This window comes from Oikopleura dioica, chromosome PAR, assembly GCF_907165135.1.
Source record: "Oikopleura dioica chromosome PAR, OKI2018_I68_1.0, whole genome shotgun sequence".
Classification (NCBI taxonomy): Eukaryota; Metazoa; Chordata; class Appendicularia; order Copelata; family Oikopleuridae; genus Oikopleura; species Oikopleura dioica.
The window spans coordinates 12,876,609-12,892,998 of NC_137293.1; the positions used below are offsets into that span (position 1 = coordinate 12,876,609).

Below are 16,390 nucleotides of genomic sequence, written 5' to 3' on the forward strand. Positions count from 1 at the left end.
CATTCGGAACTTTGATGAGTCATAAAATAAGTAAATTTACATTTTTGTCTTTCTTTCTTGCAGTGCATTTTTGGTTCTCAATTCCGACTTCTCCGATGAGGCTCTTGCCCCTTTTATTTTTACATGCATGTGCTCAAAGAATAGAGAAGGGAATCGCAGAGACTTTACAGATAACAATAGATGTGCTTTCAAACACGGAACCTAATGATAAAAAATACGTGTTCAAAATTAATATGCAGCTCGACGAGGACTCTGCTCAAAGCCTCAGGTAACAAAAAGCGGCTGTCAGGATGATGATGATCATTAAAGTTCTTCATCTAATTGGGAAATCCATTTTTCTTGGGTCTATGGAATCGCTGACTTTGTGGGCGCACTGAATGAGCCAGAAGGAATATCGCTGGTTGATTTTTATACGCAAGAGCCAGTTGGTCTAAATCTCAAACGATTTGGAGGTTTTTACTGGAAATTTGTCAAAAACGATGACTGGATCGACCTAACTCCGGGTGACAAAATTTCATTCGTGTTGGAAGGTAATAACTGGCTGACTTCATCCTCTGATATTTTTAACAACTGGGTATTCATTTGCCTTGCTGGAGACTGCGGCTCTACTGAGCCAAAGGAACGTTGCATATACGGTAGCACAGGGGATATTATTTACACACCTTTGGTGTTTGCGTCATAAAGCTCTTTAGCTGAGCACATGTAGCAAGTCTGAAGGCGTAAGACTGTAGGTATGCAACTCGGAATAAAGACAATTCAATCAACTGTTATGGATGGTGCGATTTTCCCGTCGAAACTTGGCGAAGTCAAGTTATTCAACAGAACACTTGATGATAAATGGACCTCTTGGGATGAAAATGGAGGACTCGGAAGATATGAAAGATATGCTCCTGTGACCGGACTGTCTTGTCCTCCATCTAACAAATTGCATGAAAAATCAGTGAAAATAGAGAGCCATTTTACATATCGAGGAATGTTTATCGACCTAGCAAGAAATTGGTTTCCAGAAAATTTCTCGCAGAATTTACGTTACGAAGACTTTCTAAGACTCGTTGTTGATATTGCTTCTGAGATCGAACTGACCCATCTTCATCTTCATTTGAGCGACGACCAAGGTTGGAGAATCGAGATTCCAGGCTTGCCCGAGTTGCATGAATTTGGAGCGCACAGATGCTATGGCAATTTTAAGGACAGCAATTTTCCTTGTCTCTTTCCCTCCCCTCAAGAAAAAGCAGAAGGCGACGGTGGACGAAGATTTATTTCTACGAGCGATTTCGTGTCATTATTGAGATACGCGAATGAGCGTGGAATTCAAATTGTTCCTGAGATCGATATGCCTGCACATAGCCGTGCCGCTGTTAAATGTTAAGTTCTCTTCCATGATTTCATTTAACAGTTTTGTAGCTATGGAATATCGCGCGCACAAAACGGGAGATGAAAGGTATCGACTCGATGACCCGGACGAGACCTACGACACTTCATCCTGGGGACGAACATTTGATGGAACTATGTGTCCTTGCAGAGAGTCAACATTTGCTTTCATTGCGCAAGTTGTAAGTGAAATGAAAATGATGTACCGACAAGCGGGCCTTTGGGACGACGAAAATCCGCCGTTATTTCATATTGGCGGTGACGAAACACCACCGACTTCGTGGAAACACTCGCCACTATGTGATGCGATGGTGGAATCAGGAGAAATAAATAGCCTTGACGAGCTTTTTCACTATTTCATCAAGAAAACTGTTGATCTTGTCGATTTTTATGGTTTCAGAGTTGCTGCTTGGGAGGAGGCTTTCATTGTCGGTAAAAGTGTCTTAATTTTTTATATAATTAACATCATTTAAGATGAAAAACCGGTTCCTATGGATCAATGGGGATCATTGAAATTTCCGTTGACAATCATGCCCTGGAATAGCCGCTGGTACGAGCACAATATCAAATATCCATACGAGTACGCCAACGCAGGATATCAAGTGATCATGTCTACAGCTGCGCACACTTATTTTGATCATCCAGCCGATCTTAGGAAACGATTGTATTTCTTGAAACTTTTTAGACAACAACCTTGTTTATGCAGTCCTTCAAAGTCCAAATGAAAATGGATTCTACTGGGCTTCGCGGTTCACAGATCTTCTCAAAGTCTTCAGCTACAGACCATTAAATTTTTATTCAAATGCTGACTATACAAACTTTGGGGATGAATATCAACCTGGCGAAGTTTGCGACGAAAATCCAAGTCACTGTCCTTCTCTTGAAAAGCCAGAAAATATTATTGGCATTCAAGGTCACTTATGGTCTGAGACGATGCGCAACCCAGAGATGCTCCTTGGGCAGCTTTTTCCAAGGTATGAAGAATTATTCGTTTTTTTGAAGTAAACTCATTTCTTTTTAAGAATGATGGCAATCGCTGACCGAGCAAAATATTCAAGGAGATGGGAGCTCAGCAACGAGACAGGTCTTCAGATTTTGAAGAATCGGTATTTTATTTATGACTGGTGCGAATTCAAAGAAAACACCAAAAAACTCATGACGAAGCTATCTTATGTCACGAACAGCTTCTTTTTTCGGCTTCCACTTGTCGGAACAAAGCTGGACAAAAACACTGGAGGAAAGGATTGAAATAAAGCTAGGACAGTAAGTGCTCTGAGCGTGAAAAAATCCATTGAAAGGGCTCAGTCTTGTTAATGAACTCGACCTCGAAATGCGTTTCCGGATCAAAGACGACAAAAGTGGCAATTCATTTTTCAGAGAAATAAAGCTGGATCAGAACCGTAAATTTTCAACGTAGAGTTTCAGCTCAAATATTTTAGAATTCTTTTTATACAATCACATGAACGATGAAGATAAAAAGAACTATCCATCTGGCTCAACAGTGACGTTGGAGTTTGTCACTGTTCTCTACAAAGGAACCCTTGATGGGTCCGTCGAGTGGTACCCTCAAACAAGCCGTACTCAAGAAGTTCAATACACGATAAATTACACAACGACATCGTCTGCAGGCACACTTTTATCTTCACTTTTTCTGATTCTAATTAGCTCTGTGCTTTTCTGAATAAAAATCTAAAGACTAAACAACCTGCCCCAGGGCCGTCTGTGGATGCATTCTAAGTAAAAATCATCCTCTCTTTTTTCAGTAGAAGAAAATGAAAAAGATATTTTTGCTTTCATTATTTTCAAGTGTCTTTTCTAAGAGATTGTACGGCCTAGAAATCGATGCCAGGGGAAGAGTTGTGACAGAATATGCGACTGGCAATAAAAACAGATTCATTGTCAGACTATCTGGTCATTGTCAGTTGCGAAACGGAGAGTACTATCAAGTGAACAATGTCACTGGAACATGGATATCCGATCAGCATATCATGACTGGTAGATTTAACGTTAACAAAAAGATGTTAAATGATTTTAGGAAGAAATGCTATTTCGTCTTCATATACTGAGGCAGTTTGCGATAAGAACATTTTAGGAGAGGTTTAGAAATAAAAAAAAATAATTTCTGTAGCAGAAAATAAACCAGAACAGACGAGCGTCGAAGTTTATCGGTAGAAGCTTTTCAACCTGGAGAGAAACACTTGGAGCTCTCGAACATTGGATTCGTGACCGACTTCACCTTTCTTGATGCAAACGATCAATTTGTTTTGCTGAAAGTGAATATCTTTTCCCCGGAATTGTTGAAGATTCCCTCATTTCCTTCCCTCGGCGGAAATTTATTCGGTGCTTTGGAAATGCGAAGCTTTGGCTTAGACCCGCAAGGAAAGACTCGAGATGGAAAGGTAAAAATCATGAGTTTTGAGAACGAGCGCGAATGCAAACTTGCTTCCGAAGCGACGAATACAATTTGTTTGATGAATGGCATCGGCTGTAGTGAAGATCCTGGCGCACCAATTTTCGATGAAGAGGAGAACTTAGGACTGTTCTATAGAATTTTGATAATTCATTTGATTGAGCACGGAACTAGTCTTTAGAAGGACTCATCATTTAATGACGTCCAAATGAACTCGACGCACTTAATAAGACAAGATCTCTTGATGCGAGTGAATAGAGGGCATAAATATTTTCTTTGAGCAAAGTAAAGTGGCTATTTTCTACACGATGGACGCCCGGCACCCCGAGTGTAAGACCAACATTGTAACGAAGGTTGAGCGTCTCCTTTCGAAAAATGGAAAAATCGAAAACTCCTTCGCCCTATCAATCGATAATAAGTTGGCTCAGCGCGTCGCCCAAATTATAAATTGTCCGATTCCAAATCCGAAAACTGACAACTATTTGAAAAAGGGGAGATTCGTACCCTTGGTCTCGATTGCCACTCGATTTGCGGACGGAGACAGTAGGAATGGTCCAAGTTTCATTAGATGGATAAATCTTTTATCAAAACCACTTTTCAGTTCTCACAGTTCTAAATTGAAGCTTGAACCCATTTGAAGATTCCGAGTTGAAATTAACATGAAAGACAATTCCAACGACTACAGATTAACCATGGTATCATTCTTTGGCAGATTCTTCGCTTACGATGTCGTGAATGTCAACGGAGAGTGGATCCTGAAAACAGGATCGTATCCTCTTGCCTCTGTAATTGCTGACTGCCCATTTGATTCTGATCTCAAATGGAACGTTTTCGGATAACTCTGATCAATACAATTCCATCAATTTAATTGCTCGTTTTATGTACAGTAATTACAGAGAACGACATTAACTCGCATCGTCTGGTTCAATGTCATTTTCGACCGCATCGATATCCTTGTTGAACACCGTTTCAAACGCAATCAATATTATTGTCATGTTATCTAAAAGCATATATTGAAGATGTTACAAAAAATATTGATATCAACGTCAAACGCAAACAGGCTCAATTCATGAGTAAAATTACCTATGCTCCCGCGATTCAAACACACATCAACAATCTCTTCAACGGTTTCCACAATCGACTCTTTCTCCGCGAACTTTGACCTGACCAGCACAACCTGAAAGTAAGATTGATAGGAAACGAGAAAAGCACGGGTCGATAAATCAGTGGGTCTTAGAAAATATGACGTGACAAGAAAGGACACTTCCGTGTTGATTTCAAGGGAAGATATGTTTATAGTAGTTCTGCGGTTTGTATTTACAGTTTGTTTCTATTTTTAATCATTTAGTTTTCTACTTACAAGCTCGTCATTGCTCACAACATCGTAAACGCCGTCGCATGCCATAACGATGTACTCGTCTTCGCTCGAACGTTCGAAGTAGTGCACGTCAGGTAGGCAGCTCACCGGCTGCTCCAGTTGCTCTTTATCCTTTGCACGTTTGTATTGGAAGTCCCCAAAGGCCCTAGCTACCGCGAGATTCCCTTTCCTGTGGTTCCCAATAATACGCTCGCGCATATTAGATGAGTGCCGACGCAATAGCATATTTGGTCCGTTCCCCAATAAGTAAAATATTTATCGCGAGCTATTGCAATGCAAACAACTCTTGTGGCAAGGCATGAACTCATTCTATTTCGTCCGAAATGAACAAAAGAAAGCTAGAAACCACGTGTCCTTGAATGCGGCCATCTCGAACTTTCAACCCCGCGTCAGTTATACGTCTGGTTTCGCGCTCGTCACTTGGCTTTTCTCAATTGAGCAATGAAATTTGATTTAGAGTATCATGTCAGAATTACTACCACGTGAGATACCACGAGATCTATCAAGACTTTCAAAAGACACGGATGATGCCATAAACGCCTCATTTTCGCTCGAAGGTGTCAAGAAGCGCAATTACAAGAGAAAACTTTATATTAGTAAAAAGGGAGAATAAGTAAGTTTCATCTCGAGAATGGAAGTTTTTCAACTGTTTCTTGTGATCTGATGTCGAGAACTTTACACCGGCTGGGAGAACTTCCGTTTCAGTTTCATTGGCAACGAGATCGACGACATCGGTAGAAACACTTTGGACGAGAAGAGTTCTTGAGTCTCCAAGGTTCGCTGTGAAAATATGAGCAGGTGTTATTATTGTTGCAGTACAGGTTGATCCGGACCATCTTTTTCGAGGTTTGATAATTATGAAAATTCTATATGAATCATATAATATGATCCGTGTTCTACAGACAGTACAGTATTTTCGTTATTTTCAATTATGAAAACTCTGCCTGCGGTTATTTCTGAATAAGTGCTGAAGTTCAGAATCGAGGGAGACGAAGCATTCCCTCAAAGCCCCAAGGACGATCTCCGGGTCGTAGAGAAACGGGTTCGCAATATTCGCGATGGCAGGTTGGCTCATTAAGATTGGCAGCATCTGAAGACAGCCATCGCGCACAATTTTTACTCATTAACTTTACTTATTTGACGCCCATTTTATAGACAAATTACAATTTAAAATGCTCATGGCGAATTAGGTTTGCCTGCTTGTTTAACCTTTTCTGCAGCTCTATTGGCAGTTTCGTCGCCTCCATGACCGTCAAACACGGCAAAGAGCGACCACTCTTCCAGTGGCGGCGGCAGCTTGGGCACACACAAATCTGCATCCTCCATTGTTATTCTAATTAAAGTAAGTAGAAGGGAGGGATAGCGAATTTGCATTTAGATTGCGGATACGCGCCTCAAGCCAAATCAAACATGATTAGCCTACATACGATTAAGTCTCAGTCACTGTACCTCCAGCCAGTCATGTCTGTCTTTGATGAGGGTTCATTTTAGTGTTTTAACCAGACGCGCAGTTAGTAAGTAACCCATTCTCTTCGCCCATAGAAAGTCGTTCCCTTCTCCATGCTCGGTTTTCTTCTTTAGCCTCAATTAGCACGTTAATCACTGAGCCAAATGCATAATTTACTCTACCGATGTTCGGGGAGTTTTGCTTTCGGTGACTTTCCATCAAAGTGGCTCAGCCTTGCAGCAACTGCTGACCCAGCCCACTGTTTGGTCTGCTCGGTTAGACCCCGCTCAACCAAGGAAGAGCGCCTAAAAACAGCGTTATTGATGACGAAAAATAAATGCCTTATGAACTGAGTATGTCAACGCCTTATGATTTATTTATAAATGTTTGGTAAAAAAGGAGAGCTGAAAATATGCTCAATTAGGTGGCTTGAAGACCAAGTATCCCGGAAGCAGAGTACTTGTCACCGCGAAATATTTAATCGCATTTATAAATATTCGATACTCGAAAACGTATGTGTTTGTTTACTGGATAAAGCTGCTCTTCATTAATATCTTACTGGCTCATTTAAATTTTCTCTTTTCAAAAATGGCTGAAGTTACCTTCGCTGCTTGATTCGATTTGTAATTTCATCACTTTTCATCTCCTTCTGACCGGGACCTGATCTCTTTTCAGCACCTTTCAAACCGTTTCTAGCACAAACGAAGACAAATTAAAGTATTTCCTTTGCTGAGCTGGATAGGTGATCGAAATTGCCCCAAGGCGAAGGCCTAGCATCACTTACCAGATTGCACTTTGACCCGAAGTTCACACTACTAAAGTTATTTTTACTGCTTCTTCTGGGAATAATGAGTTTTCAAACTATAAATTAGCGTCTATTTATATCAAGTGAACTGTAAGAATATTTTTTCAGAGCCTGATCTTGATCTCCCGCTGCGAAAAGCGCTATTGATTTTACAGCTTATCAGCAGTGATATAAAATGACGGTTATTTTCCGGTTGAGGGCCTGTCCTTTAAAAATAACAGGGATAGATAAGTGTGTCTTTATTTAGAAAAACAGGTTAAGCAAGATAAATCGAGGCGAAAGTTCGCTCATCCATATTCGCAGGGTGGCAAGTAGGGCAATTTATTTAATTGCATTTTCCGCGGACAGCTGTCTGATAATCAGACTAAATGCAATCTACTGTAGCAACGTCTGAAGATTCAGATGCAATTAGCCCAGCTCAATTGTCAGCTCCGTGTTCATCAAGCAAGACCAGTTAGTAAGGAAGAATTCTGAAGCGATATAAGGCTATCAATTTGGGCTCCCTCGGGAAAGTGAACTCTTCATTTCTACTGCTTTATTTTTAAACTTGTTATCAATAATAATTTATTATCATACAACTTGTTGTTTGCACAAAAGACACTCGTCTAACGCGCATGACAGAGTTTTTGGGCTCATTTCCAATGTCTTCTGTTTGGCGAGGGAAAGAGCAAAGTGGTCACCGACCACTAACACTTCATGCAAATGCAGAAGATGAATTAATTATTCAGCTTCTTATTGATCTCAGCCGCCAGTATATTCCTATGTTTCACGAATACGGCACGCTTGCAGAGCTGGCGAAAAATGCATCCTCGAGAATGTGAACCACCTCTAAGCATCACATCAATAACAAAAAGAACTTGATCGAATTCCGATTCACCGGTGCCACACAACAAGCGGTTTTACAACACCGTCTTATCAAATTTTAATTGACTCTGCATTCTCAATACGTTTGCACTTCTCAATGACTGAAGAGGACGCTGTTAAAATCTTAGAAATCTTGATAGTTTGTCTTTTAAACTGTCTTATAAAGATCATAAAATTTTGGATTGACTCTTATCGTTCAAATGCATCATTAGATTGATTAAGTAAGTTCGAATTTTCCATTCTGACCATTTTGTTTAATACGGACCAGTTCCATTGGTTTAACTGGCTCAATTTCTCGATGTTTCCAGCTGGTGGCGTTGGAAGGACGCCCCTGGTGGGCGTCGCGCGCCTCCGGCCCGATCACCCCAAGCTTCCTTTTTGCCTAAGGCGCGTGGAGAGCCGACGATATCGATCACAACATTCGACAACTTTTCGAAATTCAAGAGATTCCTTCTGTTTGCCAACAACGAAGAAGAATAGAGAGAGCGCTGATTTTTCTCCCTAGAATAGATTTCAAGGTATGATTATAATTTTTCGCTGTGTCACCAGAGAGCATAGTAAACTTGATACAGAATTGTACAACGCTTGACGATGCACTGATACTCAAAATAGATCAATTTTATACTACCTTCGATTCTTCTTGTCGATATTTTTTGGCTTTGAAAGAGATCCAATTTTGATAATTTTTCTTGTATCGATATCTTCTGACGAAACTAACTGGTCATTGCTAATTGGGTCAGGTAGCTTTATCATTTGCTTTCTACACCTAGTTGTCGGCCTTTATTGGACAACAAAGGAGAGGGCGAGAATCAGTAGGAACGAGCTCAGCGGGGTGTTGGACTGATAGTTACAATAAATCCAGGACACAGTCAATTAGCCTTTTTGAAGAAACATTTTTCGACCTTTGTGTTTTTCAATCAAAGAATAGAAATTTTCTCAGTTTTCAGAAGGAATTCAATGATCACGTAGATGAGCCCAGTTCCGTTTAATTGCCGAGCTTTTCAACTCCCCTGGGCGTTTCACCACTCGTGTCAAACGACATGTCAAGGGCCGAAGAAAAAGGCGCAATGCTCGAATCCCTCAGCTCTACTAGAGGCAGAGTAACTGAAGTATTGATCCCTTCGAGATTAGCCAAAGTCCGGATTAAAAGCTCAAAGCCAAGAGCGCGGATCAAACCTCAGTGTGGATTGTTTCCAGCTCAGCGACCTTGACGCGCATCTCGTTACAGTTTTCGTCCGCCGCTGCGATATCATTATAGATCGATCGAAGGGCCTTCGTTGTTTATGCGCTCGAAAACTTATTAGCGGGGGCTCTTAGGTGTCAACCGAAATTCAGAAATCGTGTGTAGGTCCTTCAGACCGAGAGGCTTACAGCGGCTATCCTCGGGCATGCGTCCAACAGATCCTTAGGTGCAGTGAGATAGGGGTTGTTAGGTATCGTGAATCCGGCTTAGCATCATCAGCAAATGGACGCGTATATATTGATTTCTTGTCAATAGAGACAAGAAATATAAAACGAAGAAAAAACTTTTGTTTTCAGAAAAAAATACGTCTTCCATTCGCCCCTTATTTTTCTTGGACGCTCGTATAGGGCCATTCTAATTGATGAAAGCCTTATTAAAGGATCAACCTTTTGCTTTCATTGCGGGTGCGTGGGAACAAAAAAATCTGAAGAAAAGTGAAGTTTCAGTATCCTCTAAGCTAAAAAATCTGTCGCTGAGCCAATTCGAAATCGCCATGCCACGCTTTTTTACGCCAAATGTCTTTGAATTCGATACTTTTTAATCGGATTATAGTTAGCTTAGAGCTATATTTTTTAAACTTGTTGATGATGGTTGTTTTAGATGTTCCAAAAAACCGAGAGATTCGAACTTTTTGCTTTCCTTCATTTACATATTTTAATGAGAAAAGGAGCCGTTCGTGGATAGCGTCGCAAATTGCGTTGTAAAGGGTTGAATGTATGTTTTCGGGTGTTAATTATGCTATCGATTGACGATGTAGGCTCGAGCTAGGGCCCAATTAACCCTTTAGGAATTAGAATTAAATCGGGAGAACTGGGTTGGTGACATTTTTTATAATGCCAGCCCCATCTGTCCACTTTGGCTTATGTCTTTTCAAACTTTTTTTCTTCACTAGCGTATTTTCCTGTTATGTCCAGCGATAGTTTCTATCAGCGGAAAAGTATTTTGTTTTCCAACAGCAGGACTAGCGCGTCCACTTTGATAAAAAATGCATGACCCGGCTGGTACTCGAGTTGGGAGTGCTCTAGCCGCGTTGAAAACATTTTAGTCCTCTTTCTCGCTCTCCCGTGTAATTTAGTAGCGACGCAAAATTGATGAACTTGGACAGATGAGCACTCAAGTCCCACTCGTTCACTGCTCCCTAACTCTCTTTGATCAAAAAATCAATTTTTCAAGTAACCCCATGCAAGGGAAAATACCGCTAATTAGAACTAAGTTAGTCAGCTTCATAAAGTATTCAGTGTTGCCGAAAGCGAGTTTTCTGGGGAACACTAATCAGCTCTACACGAGTTCTTGCAAACAAATAGGATTCAATAAATATTTCAGTTTTATGACGAGCTGTTCTTGAGTTGACTGGGCAAGAAGTAGTGGCTCCAACAAAGAGGACTCTTTCAAAATGGCTTGCAACTCCTGTATATTGAGAATATGTAAGTTATACTTAAAAATTTATCGACCAAGATTTTGTGCAGAACTTAGTATTATCGAAATATCGGGTCGAATATCATGAACTTTAGGCTTAGGCAGAGTCAGAAGTTAATTAAAACTGATTATTCGGCGCTAATTAAGTAATTATTCTGACTGCACACTAATTTGCCTAATGCATAGTTTGCATATTTACGTGCGCTATTGGATCCAGTTTTTTATCGATAGCATATGGAAGGGACGACACTTTGTCGCCAGGTGTCATTTGACATTTTTGGATTGTGACATGAATTTCGCCCTCCTTGGAAGGCTATTCGAGCACATTCAAATGGTGATATATTGGAAATCGAACCCCATATGGTTTTGCCTAGTTTGAGCACCATATGGATTCGATTTTTGAAATTTAGTCACGCAACGGGTGGCCTTACTTTTTTCATGCCAAGGAAATTATCACATCCGTCAAAGTGTGCGCAAATTTGCATATCCCAAGTCTTCTTATTTGCATTTTAATCTAAGCCCTAATTAAGTTAGTATTAGCTGAAGGGTATCATATTGAAAGTAAGACTCTCGTTTCAGTGCTTTATTGTACGACGGCAGTATTTGGTCTTCTGGTGGAAATATCGCCGAACGAAAATCTAGTCAGACTGACTGGTAGCAAATTAAGGCTGACATGTATAGTAACCTTCACGCCAGAAGAATTTAAAGGTAAAAGTCCTAATTATTGACAGGCCATGTTCGTTCCAATAATGTTATTCTTCCTTGATTTCATTTTAAAATTCAGACATCGACCTTAATTCGTGGGTTGGCTTTGAGTATCCAAGTGGAGCCAATACTGACAAACTGAAACAACGAAAGACGAAACTTGCGTCTCAAAATAAGATAAGGACGGCCGTCTCGATAAAAGATGGAAGCGCTGGATTGTCTGGAGACTACAAATGCTCTTACGGGGATCAATCCAAATCTATCTCTGTTACTTTCAACGAAAAGCTAACCTTCGATGACTCCGCTGAAGACGCTAATGGCAAGCAACTCGAGGTCGGAACAAAATCTTTCGACTGCAAGGCCCAACCAAGTGGATTGAAATACATGTGGACTGTTGGATCTGAAGAGCCAAAAGAAGGCCAGACGCTTGATTTCGGAGATGGTGTTACCAAAGATTTCGACGAGAGTACTGAATACATCTGCGAAGTGACCAGAGCATCTACTGGAGACTACGACCAGCTGATCTACAAATTTTCGGTTGTTTATGCTCCAGAAGTGACTATTCCAGAAAGTTCTTTTGTCAGAAAAGAAGGCGATTCTGCTTCCCTTGTCTGCAATGTCGACGCGAAACCTGCAGCAGATATTACTTGGTCGCGCGACGGTAAGGTCATAGAAGGCCAGACCGAGACAACTTTAAAGCTGGACAACTTGACCTTCGCCGATCATAACGGAAAATATAAATGCACGGCGAATAATAAAATTGGAAAGGAGGCAAGTGGGGAGATCGATGTGACTGTCGTGGTGCCTCCTAAAGCCACAATCACTCAGGGAGAATCCGTGAACGTGAAGGAGGGTGATAAATTAAAGCTCGAATGCACTGCTAGCGGCCAGCCAAGCCCAACGAAGTTCATTTGGACATTGCCCGACGGAACGCAGCAGCCAGAAGGATCCACCTTCAAAACAGGTTCGACTGAAATATATTCCTAAGTCTTACAATTTTCTTCAGACGCAAACAGCGATCACAATGGCGAGTTTACCTGCAGCGCTTGGAATGAGGTTGAAGGCGAGACTTACGGACCTGGAAACGCGACCATCAAAGTCTCCGTTCAATGTGAGCGACTTGAAAGACTGAACTTTATCTGAACTTAACTCCTTTTTTCAGACTCGCCAAAGAACAAAAGCCCGTCGACGACGATTTATGGCGTTGAGAACAAAAATACTGAGATGAAATGTATCATTAGCGCGAATCCAAGTGCGACTGCTTTTTGGAAAGAAGATCCCGATCAGGTAAAAGGATTCATAAAACCAGCGATCAAAATTCTTTTAGAAAAACACGACGACTTCTACTTCCGACGACCCTACAGAAACCATCAGTACCTACACCGTTCTTGCCTCAAAGGAAAACTTCAAGACGTACACCTGCAGTGCAAAGAACGACATAAGCGACGCTGAATTCGTTTTTGAACTTAAAAAAGCTACTCCTCCAGCAAAGCCCGAGGCCCCCACAGCCAGTGACGAGCAGATTATGTACCAAAGTATCACTTTCAACTGGAAGAGCCCCGAGTCTGTTATTCCAATAACCTCCTACAAGATAAGCTACACGGATAAAGATGGAAACGAGAAGGATACAGTTTCAGCTGGAGGTAAAGGAGAACTAAATTTTATCATCTCTAAGACTTACTAGCCGATACGACTATGCAGCTTACCGGACTCAAGGAAGAAACTGAATACACTTTCTACATAACCGCTCAAAATGAAGCTGGCGATAGCGAAAAATCAGAAGGCGTCACGCTAAAGACAAAGAAGCCAGGTATAATCCAGACATATTTTTCACAAAAATATACTCGTATAATAATCAACACAAACCTTCAATATTATATTCCCTAGATGATCCAGGTAAACACACGCTGACGTGCCTGCGGTATCCCAACGGAAAACGGAAAAATAAACAGTTTTCAAAGTTTTCATTTTCATCCCCGCAGAGGATTTAAACAACACGTAGTAGTGCACGGCTCTGAGAATCATTTTAACTCCATTCGTGATTTGCATTTTGACAATAACCCGTCGCTAGACCCTTCTAGTGGTGCATTTGCTTTGCTCTCATTATCCCCGTTTTTGAGAAGCATCATTTTGGCACTTGATAAACAATGCTTCTCAAAAACATTTACAAATATAAATCCAGGCTTTATACAAACTCAACATAACACCCTTGCCGCTTACGCTTTCATCCCGTTTATCAAGTTTATTTCTCACCTCACGTATCTGTTTTTAGTCCCGCCAACCGTCAAAATTACCAAAAATGAAACCGTCGATACCTCAATGAAATTCACGTATAAGATCGACGTCTTGGGCGCCGAAAACCTCAAGTCGATCGACATCAAATACTACGAGGTACGCTTTAGAAAGGTGCGATATGAAAGTTAAATGAAATTCCAGATCAAAGCAGATGGAACCAAGGGCACTGCAGTGACGAAGAAATTCACCGCAAGTGATTTCGAATTTAACAAAGAGAGCAAGATCGGCACCGCAAATTTGACTGGACTTGAAGCTGGAAAGACGTACGAAGCCGAGATAACCGTATTCAACGACAAGATTGGCTCCGAGCCACAGAAGATCAAGTTTGAAATGAAACCGGGCACTGGCAGCTCTACTGTTACCGTGATTGGCGTGATGCTTGGAATTATTGTCGGTAAGTTACACTTGTAATTTTTACTGAAGAAATCCTTATTTTTCTAATCACAATAAAAATTATCATGTCTTAAGTTCTCCTTGTCTTTGTGGACATTTCCTGCTATTACATGCGCCAGGGCGGGCTAATGATGACCTGCCACAAGGCGCTCTGCTCGCAGCCGGAGCCAAAAGTGCCAGAGTCGACAAACGAGGAAGCCGAAAAAGTACCCCTCGCGCCTGAAAATGGTAAATAATTTACTCCATCAATTTCATTCATCCTCTTTAGTATAGCCTGATGGTCATATATGAAAATCTTCACCGTCAAAGAAAACCGGACTCGTCCATTTATAATTAAACCTCGTTTATTTAATTAATTTGCAGAGAAACTTTGAATGTACTTCAGCTTCCTACACTGTTCACTCTTCCCCAAAAAAGTATTGCCACGTGATTGGATAAATCAGACAACTCATCAATAGTAAATCAGCATTTTTAAATGTACAGTTATTGTGCTTTCTAATTTTCTTATGCCTTTTTCTTGTTCGAAATTATCATTTTTATATATCACAACAATCGACCTAATATTCAGTCACGTGGCCAAATGGTTTATTTGTATGGCTTCGATTTAACTGAGATAAAAAAAAACTACCTGTAAGTAAATAGATCCATCAAAAATACTCGTTGTTTTATTGCAATTTACTGGAAACATTGTTGAGTCTCAGCAGATGTAGTTCTTGTGATCTCCTGAAGTGAAAGAGCTGGGTTTTCGTGAGCATTTCTCACTACTTTCGATTTTCGTATTTTAAAGAGAGTGAAGACTTCTTTTTTCAGTTGTCTACTTCCTAGAATGTAGAGAAAGGGATTCATTGCCTCGGATAATCGTAAAGCTAAATTTATTGTTTTTATTTCGGAGTCTTACTGTCATAAGAAATTACCCGAATATGCAGCAATATGAGTGAAATGAAGGACTCGATAGTTTTGGCAGAGAGCACCAAGATGATGTTCCTGGAAACCTTCTTCTTCCTTTATCCTGTTTCTCCAACCAACAAAACGCCCCTAAATAGAACTAGAGAACCTTAATGTTTTGTCGCCAACCCATGCAATATCTTGAATTGTCCACGGAGTTGCCCCAAAAACGAAGCCCCCAATAATGATCAGCAGCTGAATAACTGCTGATCTCCTTCTTGTCAATACTAAAATTCGGTTTAATCTTCGAATAAAACAGGCAAATGACCTCTTCTATCGGCAGTATTCCCAAGACTCTGCAATCGGGATCTATACTTCATTATGTAATAAACCAAGTTGGCAGTGGCGAAGATGAGCAACAAAAAGGAAATCGCATAGATTATTCCAAAAGGGATGATGAGGGCTTTGAGCAAGTAATCTTTGGAACTTGCTGACTCGCCGAGAATATTCTCTAGGTTTGTGAATGGAGCTCGGTGCCGATGATCTAAAAAGCGTCAGTAACACTCATAAAAAACTGGCAGGACCTAGTGAAGATATTTCAACTGGTTGAATGACACCGTAAAGTGTCGCTGACAAAATCATGATTGGAACCGTCCAAGTTGAAGCGATCATCGCGATCACTGTCGATTGCTTTGAAGCAGGTTCAAGTCTGATTTCTTGACTTTAACGGATTGTGAAAATTTTCAACCTGCACTTAAAATCTTTATCAAGGCAGATACATAAGTACCGCAGCATCGCAAAAAGTGAAATATTCATCCATGTCGTCATTGTAGTAAGAAACTCGAGTGTTATGTAAAAATAAGCGACCCATTTGCTCAAGTCGAATGATGTCCGTCCTGGGTCTTCTCGATACCCTCCAATCGCTAGTATCAGTCGTTATAATTTTCAAGAACATAAAATCTCTATAACCTGATGCTCCTCCAGATAAAAGATCGGAGAATGCCAAAGAAAGTATAAACAAATTCGCCTTGCTCATCGATTTCATATGAAGAAGAACCCAAATCACGACCGAATTGGCAAAAAGTTGCAACACAAAAATGAGTATTCCCCATATTCGGATACTCCATTTGACCCCTAAAAATCGTAAGAAAAGTCAAGTCACATGTGCTTTTAGATAC

At 40.7% G+C, this 16,390-nt stretch overlaps 5 protein-coding genes and 1 pseudogene across 7 annotated transcripts; 3 read left to right on the top strand and 3 right to left on the bottom strand.

The window, feature by feature from the left end:
- The first annotated feature begins 64 nt into the window (after positions 1 to 64).
- LOC145702432 (beta-hexosaminidase-like) lies at positions 65 to 2,643 on the top strand. Its single transcript, XM_081779656.1, has 7 exons — positions 65 to 268; positions 310 to 608; positions 741 to 1,364; positions 1,405 to 1,803; positions 1,846 to 2,035; positions 2,088 to 2,345; positions 2,394 to 2,643. The coding sequence occupies exons 1-7, from the start codon at positions 96 to 98 to the stop codon at positions 2,617 to 2,619; spliced, it is 2,169 nt and encodes a 722-aa protein (XP_081635782.1). The 5' UTR covers positions 65 to 95; the 3' UTR covers positions 2,620 to 2,643.
- Positions 2,644 to 3,145: 502 nt separating this feature from the next.
- On the top strand, positions 3,146 to 4,620 carry LOC145701924 (uncharacterized). Its single transcript, XM_081779136.1, has 4 exons — positions 3,146 to 3,366; positions 3,407 to 3,468; positions 3,525 to 3,910; positions 4,422 to 4,620. Exons 1-4 carry the CDS (start codon positions 3,360 to 3,362, stop codon positions 4,618 to 4,620), a joined length of 654 nt encoding a protein of 217 aa, XP_081635262.1. The 5' UTR covers positions 3,146 to 3,359.
- Positions 4,621 to 4,651: 31 nt separating this feature from the next.
- Positions 4,652 to 7,340, bottom strand: LOC145703160 (protein phosphatase 1B-like). 2 transcript variants are annotated; one of them, XM_081780476.1, is made up of 9 exons: positions 7,209 to 7,340; positions 6,789 to 6,911; positions 6,609 to 6,741; positions 6,369 to 6,492; positions 6,104 to 6,249; positions 5,807 to 5,995; positions 5,142 to 5,578; positions 4,865 to 4,958; positions 4,652 to 4,781 (listed from the first exon to the last, which is right to left on the bottom strand). In XM_081780476.1, the coding sequence occupies exons 3-7, from the start codon at positions 6,620 to 6,622 to the stop codon at positions 5,464 to 5,466; spliced, it is 588 nt and encodes a 195-aa protein (XP_081636602.1). In that variant the 5' UTR covers positions 6,623 to 6,741; positions 6,789 to 6,911; positions 7,209 to 7,340; the 3' UTR covers positions 4,652 to 4,781; positions 4,865 to 4,958; positions 5,142 to 5,463. The 2 variants fall into 2 exon arrangements, with proteins under 2 accessions (XP_081636602.1, XP_081636601.1); XM_081780475.1 differs by having other exon boundaries at positions 6,369 to 6,741.
- On the bottom strand, positions 4,687 to 5,357 carry LOC145701925 (protein phosphatase 1A pseudogene; annotated as a pseudogene).
- Positions 7,341 to 8,644: 1,304 nt separating the features above from the next.
- On the top strand, positions 8,645 to 14,982 carry LOC145703445 (neural cell adhesion molecule 2-like). 2 transcript variants are annotated; one of them, XM_081780805.1, is made up of 12 exons: positions 8,645 to 8,793; positions 10,842 to 10,942; positions 11,514 to 11,642; positions 11,719 to 12,603; positions 12,646 to 12,750; positions 12,802 to 12,926; positions 12,967 to 13,282; positions 13,324 to 13,449; positions 13,912 to 14,030; positions 14,076 to 14,328; positions 14,403 to 14,555; positions 14,596 to 14,982. In XM_081780805.1, exons 2-12 carry the CDS (start codon positions 10,912 to 10,914, stop codon positions 14,598 to 14,600), a joined length of 2,247 nt encoding a protein of 748 aa, XP_081636931.1. In that variant the 5' UTR covers positions 8,645 to 8,793; positions 10,842 to 10,911; the 3' UTR covers positions 14,601 to 14,982. The 2 variants fall into 2 exon arrangements, with proteins under 2 accessions (XP_081636931.1, XP_081636932.1); XM_081780806.1 differs by having other exon boundaries at positions 14,601 to 14,982.
- On the bottom strand, positions 14,978 to 16,221 carry LOC145703448 (uncharacterized). Its single transcript, XM_081780808.1, has 5 exons — positions 15,797 to 16,221; positions 15,541 to 15,756; positions 15,402 to 15,499; positions 15,242 to 15,362; positions 14,978 to 15,193 (listed from the first exon to the last, which is right to left on the bottom strand). The coding sequence occupies exons 1-5, from the start codon at positions 15,882 to 15,884 to the stop codon at positions 15,003 to 15,005; spliced, it is 714 nt and encodes a 237-aa protein (XP_081636934.1). The 5' UTR covers positions 15,885 to 16,221; the 3' UTR covers positions 14,978 to 15,002.
- Between the last annotated feature and the right edge of the window lie 169 nt (positions 16,222 to 16,390).